At 40.0% G+C, this 10816-nt stretch overlaps 1 protein-coding gene across 5 annotated transcripts in view; it reads right to left on the bottom strand.

The window, feature by feature from the left end:
- FRYL (FRY like transcription coactivator) overlaps window positions 1–10816 on the bottom strand; it is a 376409-nt gene that overhangs the window by 63519 nt on the left and 302074 nt on the right. For all 5 annotated transcript variants that reach the window (XM_019525974.1, XM_019525975.1, XM_019525976.1 and 2 more), the window contains 5 exons: window positions 9557–10164; window positions 8927–9024; window positions 5280–5450; window positions 4012–4152; window positions 427–624 (listed from right to left, as the gene is read on the bottom strand). In XM_019525974.1, the coding sequence (XP_019381519.1) occupies window positions 427–624; window positions 4012–4152; window positions 5280–5450; window positions 8927–9024; window positions 9557–10164 (1216 nt within the window). The remainder of the gene's footprint in view (window positions 1–426; window positions 625–4011; window positions 4153–5279; window positions 5451–8926; window positions 9025–9556; window positions 10165–10816) is intronic.

Genomic DNA, 10816 nt, shown 5'->3' on the forward strand with positions numbered 1-10816 from the left:
AACTGGACTATACTGAATAGGATTTCTTTATTTGAAGTAACCATGGAATAATGCAATTCTTACAATTTTGATGATCCTTATGGGTTTGTTTGTCTGAGTCTTTAAAAAAAAAATTGGTGAGCACTTTCTCACGTGGATGGCTCCATTGCTTTTAATGAGTTCACTCCCATGGAGGAAGTACTCAAAGAGGAAGGGCTGCACAGACTGAACCCAAAAGGAATACAAAGCTCACTTTTCAGTAGGGACCTAATTAAGTTGAGTCTGATGAATAAACTACTTGGAGCTCAATATTAGTCAAGATTTAAAAAGTGCTTCTTATTTCTTGTAATTGCAACCTTCAAAATTCTTGGATCATAAACACAATTGATAAAGAATCTCAAAAATGTACCTAGAAGTCATCATGTTCTAGCCGCATATAAGAATTACCTCTGATATATCAAAATGAAAATCTAATGTTTTCCCAGGAAGTTCCTTGGAGACATTATTAAAAATTTTTGTGAATGAGATCTCAGGAGAACCTATATCACCTCCATAAGATTTTGGAATATCATTAGGTACAACGAGACTTGCTGATCGAGATACCACCAGTTTCAAAATATTGAGGGCTTCCTTCCAGTATGGGCTCTAACAGAAAATAAAAAACAGACATATATTACCAAATAATTCTTTCCAACAGATGCAGCAGTTTTAAAACACAACAGATTCTGTGCATGGTACTTTAGCTGGATATGGGTTTTTATGAAAGATAATTTAAAATTAGTTAAGCAAAAAGTTTAAAGTCTTTCAGCATCAATCTTCATTTTTATTAAAGATTCCGAATCTTTTTCATTGAGCAAAACTAAATCATTCAAACACCATGTGGCACTACAACTGGCAAGTATCCTCCACTCCAGACTTTTCAGGCTGGGGCTTCAGATACTCCCAGATCCATTGGTGGGCATCCTACGTGCAGGTCCAAGCCCGGAGGCTTAGGGTTTGGATGCCCCCAAGTCTCACTTGCTCCTAACCAAAGGCTACAGGAGTAAGCTTGGGAGGAGTCCCCATTTCCATAAAGTAGTCATGTAGCAGAGATCCTCCAATTGGGCTGGCCCTACATGCTGCAGGAGCTGTGCACTATGGGGCAGGGTGGAGCTGGCACCACATGCTGCCACCACGTGCGGTCAGGAACTGGGGTGGGAGCATGGGAGCTGTGTGCTGTGGGACTGGGTTGGCCCTGCACACTGCCACAACATGAGGCCAAGGACTCTGGCAGGAGTGCTATTGGGCTGGGTGGAGCTGGCCCTGGATGCTCCTGTCATCTGCAGCCAGAGACTGGGGTGGGATTAGAGGGAGCTCCATGCTATGGGGCCAGGTGGAGCTGGCCTTGCTTGCTGCCACCACTCGCAGCTTCAGGGACTTGCACACTCCAGAGGCTCCAAGGATCCTCCCCCCCCCCAACAGAATCATAGAAAATATGGATTGGAAGGGACCTCAGGTCATCATCTAGTCCAACCCCCTGCTCAAAGCAGGACCATCCACAACTAGATCCTCCCAGCCAAAGCTTTGTCTGGCTGGGTCCTGAAAACCTCCAAGGACGGAGATTCCACCACTTCTCTGGGTAACCTGTTCCAGTGTTTTACTACCCTCCTAGTGAGAAAATGCTTCCTAATATCTAACCTCAACTTCTCTAGCTGCAACTTGAGAATGTTGCTCCTTGTTTCGCCACACACATACAATTGAAGACGGGTGAAAGCTGAGGAGGATCCTATAAACAATGCTTTGCCATAAGGTATATGAACATGCAGACAGATCACAGAATTCAGATATCAATTTGCTTGTGCCCCGATATTTAAAATCAAGTTCATCAGCCAATTATAAGATGTTGGAATTTTTTGCCTCGTAATTGTATTTTTCTCGTATACTTCATCTTGTATTTTAAAAATGCACACATTTTAAAATAAGAAGTACATGGATATAAAGTAAAGTGTTACAGTAACACTTCTGGACACTGTCTAGGACAGTGCAGGTAAGCTGCAGGCTGGAATGACGCACCTTGAGAGTCAAAGGTGGCCAGGCACTAGGATCTGCCCACTGTCTGCACTTCCCCCCCATGACAGCAAAGGGAAAGCACCTGCAGCCGAAGTCCCATGTCCACAGTGGCCCACAGGCTACAGCATGCCACCCCATCATGTAGGAGAGAGGATAGAAGAGCTCTCTATACATCTGGTTTGTGTATTGACTTGAAATTGGGGTTGGCCTTCTATGTGAGGTGTAGGTAAGATAATTGAAAAAGTGAACTTTCTTCCGAAACAACCTTTTTAAAATCAAGAACAAGGGCAGTCCTGCTTTAAACTGCTGCTTGAAGAAGGAAAACAGCTTGCTCAGATTCAAAAGTGCTCCAGGGAAGTGGCTGTGTTTTCCTCTATTTCAGAATTCAAGCAGCTTGGTAAGGCCATTTTTAAATCATCCAAACTGTTAATTTAATTTGATAGCAGATTTACAACAAAGCAGCTGGAATAGATGGGGTTTTGCCACGATTATTGTTTAATTTATTCTAGTGTGACTTTACAGCACTCCAGTGAAATGACTATTTTGAAAAGAAGGTGCAACTTACACTTCTCAGGAGATTTACTTTAACTCAGTGCAAGTTAGATTCCATTCTAAATATGTTAAAATACTTTATATTTTAAATTACATCTTTCCATCAGTTTCAATATCCCCAAACAAAGAATGCTGAAAGCAATGACATATTTTTTTACATAAGGTCATGCTAAAGTAGTTCTTGAAATAAGCAAGAAAAGAATTTGAGTACATTACAGAAAAAGTCTGAGCTAAGCGCACTGTACTTAATAGTGATGGCCTTCCAAATATCGAGCAGTTCCAGCTTTCAAAATAATAGGGAGAAGAAAGAGGGACAGAAAAAGTGGAGAGGAAGAAGAGATCCACACACAGCTTTTATGGGGCTGCAGATTTTTGGATCCCACCAAATGGAAAATCTTCTAGTCTTTGAAAATGTAAATCAAGATACTTTGAGGACCAGATACTATTTACCCAACTAGATTTTTGTGGTTTCCTTCTTGTACAAGCATTCTGATTGAAATTCCTTTAATAAAGTTTATATTCAGAGATCAAAAATCACCTACAGGAGGTCAGAGATGAAGAGGGCAGATGTCAAGAAATGGAAACAACAGCTTCACTGATCATCCAGTTTTGGCTAATGTGTCCTGACAACAGTACAATAACTAAAGTACCTATCTATCAATAATAAAATGTCCAGAGAATACTACCCTTCTGGTTAATTACTATTAAGCCCTTTTGTGGAACTATATTAATGGAGCTCAGGAAGAAAGAAAAAAAAAAAAATCAGAAATGTGCAGATCCTAAAAGACTGTATGCTCCAGGCATTTTTATAAAATATTTTCACAAAAAGCTCAAATTTCTTCCAGGGTTTATACTTTCAATAAACTACATTCCAAATGTGAAACAATGAATTACCAAGGACGCAATTATTGTTGTTTATTGTCCATTTGCTGCTATGTTCTAAAGAAATGCACTTAGATTTCATTAAGCTTCATTCTGATGCATCTGTGAGGAACATTACTATTGGGACAACTAGTTCAATTGAAGACTGAACTGCAAAACTTCTCTCTGGAAATCAATAATTTTAAAGAAGAAATTTTCTGCAGTTTTGTAATAAATTGATTCCCTTAATCAGAAATTAGTGCTCTGATACCTGAGGGCTCAGCTGCTGTTAACATTTTGAATACAATGGCCAAAGCCTGGAAATAAGTAAATGTGCTTGCAGATAGTCTCACTAAATATGAGTTGTTGGAGATTTGATTATATACAAGAAAAGGTTTATTATTTTTAAAACAAACACTATCAAAATTTGCCTTCAGATTCCTATTAATAATAAATAATGTTACTGTACTTTAAATGGTCAAAATAGATTAAGTTCAGCTGCATGAATATTTTTCTTGATATTATAAATATAAAAAACATTCTGATTATTTACTTTTTCAGAATACATACCTGAACATATTTACCAATAACCTTTATGATCTCCAGATTGAACTGCTTCACTGGTGCTGCAGACAGGTCAATATGACTAAGAAGACTGTAAATGATTTGCAGCAAAGATTGCTGCATGCTAGATAACCCTTTTTCCAACAACTAGGGGAAAAAAAAAATCAAAATATGGATTGTAGATAGACTTCTTGATGACATAAAAGATCAACAATATATACTAAGTGATAGATAAGTCAGATTCAAATTTATTTTTCCCTGCACTGTTTTATATGGTGAGCTAATGGTTGATTTCAAAATGTCATGTTATAACATTTAAAAGAGGATACATTAGAGAACTGTACTCTCTATTCTAATATTTTTGTCTATATTCACATTATTCATTGACAGAACTTTGGCAATATTTTAAACATCAGTATATGTCAAAAACACCTTTAAGCAAAAGATGTCAGCCTAAATAAAAGCTCTTCTCTACAATCACAGTTCCTGAAGCTCCCATTGTTTATAGTGTTTCTTTAATATTTTAATATATTGTATGTAAGCAGGAGAAGCTGCAAACAAAGCTACACACAGGACTTAAGATCCAAGTTGGAAGTTTGGGTCATGATGTTGTCTTTTTATTAAAAAAAAAAAGTATTCACAAATAAACTCAAAGATTCATTTAGGTAGTATAAATGAATGTTAAGAGACAACTTCTGCAAGCTCTCTATGCAGAATACTGCTTGTAGAAGCAATGGCAGTTCTCCACATGGAGGGCATGTATTTTTCAAATTGCTTCGAGCCCACATCACACAACGACATGAATCAACCTTACCTGATTAAAAATGTGTACTTCCTACTGAGGATGACTTTAAATTATTACTAAGTTGGAGCATACAATTTCTTTGACTATTTGTTCTAAATCTCTTTTGTTAAAGTAAAATACATGCGAGTTGAACATTCAGGTTTGATACGAGTGAGAAAAGGGTATTAAGAGCTAGTAACAGACATAAACGGACAGAATAAAACATTTATTACAAAATACTACTCCTAGAAAAACAGACCCACCATTAGATGGAATATTTCTAATTAAAAATTCATATTCACTACTGTAAGGTGGTTTTAGCAATCCTTTTTCCATTGCCTAAAACAGATTAATATCACTTTACAGTATGAATGACTTTCTAAAATGTTTGTTCAGTTTTCAAGATAATTTAAAATATAAGACTTGCTATCAGTATGTTCACTGTTCAAGTCAAACTGTTTCAATACAATTTATTTTCAGTAAAATTTACCTCTGCAAGATAAGTTACAAGGCTAAATGTGGTATCTGAGAAGGAGTCATGCAAATATCTACACACTACATTGATCCAGTTAGAACAGTCTCTGGAATAACTGTGTGTGCTGTATAAACTCATCATATGAGCCAAATTGGCAAGGGTTGGTGACTTTTCCTCTGCACAAACCTGCAAAACAGAACAGAGAAATTGTTTCTTTCACGTAATAAAATTATCTGAACTTACAGAGCAAGTAATTATTCTGTAACAATACAATGATTTACTTTTCCCAAGGTTTTATGACTTACTTTTCAGTAACACAGAAGACAAAGCTGTCAAATATCTATATTTCACATTGTTATTTGAATACTTTAATTCACTGTAAATATAATATAAAGAGTTGCTAAGAAAGTTTAAATATTCTGTTCTATAAAAACTGTGCAGGTTAAATGAAATAATGAAATCCCAGTGCTGGGTTTATGCCTGTGGTGATAACAGGCTTGGAGAGGGTTTCACTACGACGGGGAATCATAAAATCTGGTCAACAAATCTCCTAACACAGGGGATTGGCAATCTATGGCCCATGGGCCAGATCCATCCAGCCAAGAGGGGGAATGGAGTTGTGCCATACTGCCCATCCACTCTGCAATCCTCCCCTCTGCAGCTTCTGAGCCCAGGCTGGTTGCTCAGGGGCAGGGAATCTGAAAGCTGGCCACTCAGAGTGGGGGAGTGGCAGAGAATTCTGGGCTGCAGTGAAGGCCAGGTTATAAGCTCCAGCCTACTCCAGTAAAAAGCTGCCAAACTCTTGCCTAACAGGGCTGCTCCGTCTAGATATGACCTTGTCTTCCATTCCACCACACCTCACCCTGCATCTTCCAAATTTTTGGAGCCATGCAGCTTAGCTACTGGCTTCCTACACAGAAGTGGCTTGCACTGCTGCATATGTATTTCAAATGGGCTAACTGCCCAAATTAAATGTGTCATCAGCTTGTGTAATGATGGTAAAAAATCTGGCAAATAACTTTCTTGCTGTGTTAACTTTAAGAAATGGTTTCATATCCATTCATTCAATTTATTAAAAAAATGACCTTTAAAGAGCTAAATCAAGGACCCAGTTGAAGGGGTCAACAGGGCTTCTGACCAATGAGGATCCTAAAAGAGCACCTTGAATTGATTTATGCAACAGATTTATTCTACTTCCTCCATTTCATACCTAGAGACAATATTTTGAGCTCTGTCTTCTAATACTTCGAACTTTAAGATGCGTCTACCAGGACAGTGTGAAGCTTTGTTCCCGATTCAATTCAGCGGAGATTCAGCCCAATTTGGTGGCCGAATCTCCAAATCAAATCAGGAGGACCCTTTAATCTCTCCGAATTGAATCAGAACTCTCCAAATTGATTTGGAGAGATTCAGAGATTTGGACAGAGACACAGCTTTAAATGTTTTTTCTACATACCTCAAGGTACCAGGCGGCTCGTCAATGCTGCGAAGGTGGGGCAGATGGAGCGTCCCACAGGAGCGTGGGGGGCTGCCCAGCGCATTCGGCAGCAGACCTGGAAGTGGAACAAAAGCACTTCTGGTCCACTTCTGGGTCTGCCAGGGAGCACGCAGGGAGGTCCCCCCTCACTGACATTTGGTGCCTTCTAGGTCTGGGGGGGCACCTGGGTTCCCCCCCTGGCCAATCACTGAGCTGGGGGAGTAGGGAGGCCACCCTGAGCACTCTCCAGTGGACCTGGAAGTGAACTGTAAGTACTTCCAGTCCACTTCCAGGTTCACCGCTGAGCATGCGGGGGGACTCCCCCCATGCTTCTGTAGGACACTTCATCCACCCCAGCATCACAGCATTCACGAACCGTGCCTGGTACCTTGAGATATGTAGAAAAAATATTTAAAGCTGTGTCTATGGCCGAATCACTGATTCTCCGAATCAGCATCAAATCTTCAGATTCGGATTCGGCCAAATAGAATCACAGACAGTGATCCAATTCAATGAATCGATCCAATTCAATGAATATGGCCTGTTTTGCACACCCCTAATATTTATGTCTGCAGGCAGTACTAGAATTTCCAGTATTCAGGGGTATGGTATGGGCATTCACCTAAGCTCAGAATTTTGCCTTTATATTTCTGGGCCAAAACCCCAGATCCTTCTTAGAAATGCCACTACTGAGTCAGTCATCCCTCATTCTGTATTTGTGCATCTAGTTATTCTTCCCTAGGGACAGTGGCAACATGTAGGGGGGACACAGGGGTGAATGTGCACCCCATGAGAGTGCTGGTGCATGCCCCGACAGGTCGCACTCCCTGGTTAGGCAATGGGCAGGGGGGCAGGTGTGAGTGCTGGTGCCCCCCTGCCAGCACCAGCCGGGGAGCCGCAGCCGCTTCTGGGAGTGCCACAGCCACTTCCTGGTAGGCGCAACTGGCCGCAGGGGGATCCCCCCGGTTGGTGAGATGGGCCACGGAGGGACCCTACCCCCTGGTTGCTGACTGGTCGCTAGAAGGGAGGGGGAGGCATGTGACCCCCCTGACTAAGGTTGCACCGGTTGCCCATACCAAGCGATGCAAATAGACATTGTTTTTATACTGCCATAACAAAATTGATCACAGCACAAAACTTGAGCATGAAGATGTCATTGTCCTTTAGCATACACAGGTGCCTAAATTTTGTCACAACAATGATCCTAGTCATAATTTGTGCCACCTTTTTTACAGTCAATGTCTGCTTTCTTATATCAGGCATTAGCTCCCAGAGCAACCAAGGGAAAACAACAGCCTTAGGCGACTTGCCCTGACACAGGGCACGTGTCCGTCAGGCAGGGGGAATTTCAACTGTGGTCTCTAGACAGTTCTCCAATTCTACACCTATCCTCCAACGTGTCTGCAGCCCTTCAAAGTTTTGTGTCATCTACAGACTTGATCAGGAGGCTATCTATTCTAGCATCCAAATCATTAACAAACATAAGAGAGATAAATCAGCTGTGTTAATGTGTTGTCAGGCAAAGGACAGACCAGGGTGGAATCTTAAAGAGTAATTTGTTCAGTAAGTCATAAGTTTTCATACGTGACAGCCTACTTATGCAATGAATGTTCCTCCTTTTCCCCTTTTTCAAGGATGGGCACTACACTGCCACTTTTCCAGTCCTCTGGAATCTCTCCCAACTCCTGCAACTTTGTGAATATCACCAAGGGCTCTGAGATTCCTTCAGCCAGTTCCTTCATCTTCATATGAACTTCCAAGTAATTCGTATTAATCTCTCCAACTCTGTCTTTAGCTATCATGACTTTCCACTTCTCCCTTTTTCCTTCCATCCCCCTCCCTCTCTCTATATCCATATATTTTTGCCAAGTAACTGTTGAGCAGTTCTGCCTTCTTTGCATCTTCTGTTAATAGCTTACCCTGGCTACTAAGCAGTCGACTCATGGCTTCCCTGACTTTCCTTTTCTGACAGATATAGCTGAAGAACCCTAATGGGAACAGCACTCCACTGGGGTTGGGGGGGAAGACGGACAGGGGAGCCATAGGTTCTAACACCTGTTGCCAGGATTACTTGTTTTTCAACCAATATCTATACAACATAAAATGCATATATATTGCTAATGGCATTTATGAAAGCCAGATTTCTGAAAGATACCCCAAAGATCTTTTTTAAATATTTACATACCTTTGCTATCTTGTCAGCTGTTTCTTTACAGAACTGAGTGGGGTTATCAAAATGTTGAATTAGATGAGGCAGTAAACACAAGATGTTAAGAGGAAATCCTGTATACAGAGAAAAGGTGTTGAAATTAAGTTAACACCAAGCAAACCTTCAGTATTTTGGAAACATTTATCACAGGATTTCTCTAACCAAAGCTGTTCTGTTATTTAAGATAGAAGTAGAATGATCATTGAGCCAATTGAACAAAATTACTAACTCAGTACTCTTATTCAGAGCTTTGGCAAAATTCTTAACACAGTCTGCAAAAGTTTAGAAAAGTATCAAATGATAAAGCTATTATAACTGAATGGTTTTAGAAGTAAAAGCTGCATACAAGCCAATTTCTTTGGAAACAGGGTACCAAAATGTAGCATCCTATTCCAGTGTTCTTCCTTTGCACAATGTTTCTGGACAAAGGATCACAAACTCTTGCTACCTGACATAGCAATGCTCATAACCACAATGAGGATATAACTGCAATCTTCACAGGAAGCTGTATATCACTCTTGAGTTTAAACATCAAAAGATTAATTTACTTTTCTGTTCATTTATAGTAAAATACAGTATCATTATGTATAGATTTATTATATATACCTGCTAATTGGGAGGGATCCACCAATGAATGTTTGGAGACTGTGATGAGTTTACTGAGGAGGTGGACTGTCATTTCCTGTGTAGATGCTGAGGTAAAACCCTTAAGGAAGAGCTGCTGAAGGCCTGGAAAATTATTCCATTTCAGTTTACTTTGCACCTTTTCTATTTTCTCCCGACTCTCCGATTTATCCAGAGGCAAGTGAATAAGAAGTTTGTTGAGCAGCCTAAGAGCCAGGAGATATTCATACTCATAATCTGATTCTAACAAGGATGATGCAATCCAAAATATAGTGGCCATCAGGTTGATGGGATCAGTAGTGGGCTGCACATCATTCATTCCTCCTTCTCTCAGAGAGGAGAGGCTTCTAGTCCTTGCTAAACTACCACTGTGGTTTATCCTTCCATCCATAATATCCAGTGTGTTGCTCCGTCGACGGTCACCTCTCCGGTCACCAATCAAACTCAGTCTCAAAGAGTTACTCCTGGCATTGCTGTAACATCCCAAACAACCGCCACCACTAATAGGGCTTGTGCTTAGATTTATCTGTCCAGTGCTTTTCCTGTTAGCTGCATACTTGTTTCCCATCAGAGGATCATGGTATGAGGTTCTACAGTAAAATGCAATGAAATAAATTATTGCATATAATGTGTCATACTGTCAACCTCTATAGAAATAATCCAATATAATTTATTTCAAATTTTGGACAGCATATAAACAGATCTAATTTTTCAGTATATAAAATATACCTTACCACAACCAGTTACGTTAGATCCTGGAATACACAATGTACTCAAAAACATTTAACACCATTCTACACACAGCTTCTTCCAAAGCCTAAGTAAACAGGAATGGTTAGCAAAGGCACCGAAGTTCAGTCAACTTCATTTCAGCAGACAGGTGGGGGAATCAAATCAGATCTAAATGAAGTCTAGATATCAGCCTCTCATTGCAAATCAGGTCTCAATATCTAAAGCCAGCTTGGGGCCTGAATCTGCAAAGTACTAAAGACTCTCAACTTGTACTATTTTCAGTATCCACAGGTGAGTGAGAAAAATGTTGCAAGGTATTTCAAACACCAGAGTGAATACATAAGAGTGTCTCTACGACAGTCTCTTATTCTAACACTTGGCATTATACCTAGAAGCCAAACAGAAGTTAATTTTAGCTACAGATTAAAGATGTAATCTATTTATCAAATATTTCCAAATAAATTGGCAGCTGCATTAGCGTATGCCCTTCACTGGAACATTTTGGTAATT

This window comes from Gavialis gangeticus, unplaced genomic scaffold (genome assembly GCF_001723915.1).
Source record: "Gavialis gangeticus isolate Ggan-Ray unplaced genomic scaffold, GavGan_comp1, whole genome shotgun sequence".
NCBI classification, from domain to species: domain Eukaryota; kingdom Metazoa; phylum Chordata; order Crocodylia; family Gavialidae; genus Gavialis; species Gavialis gangeticus.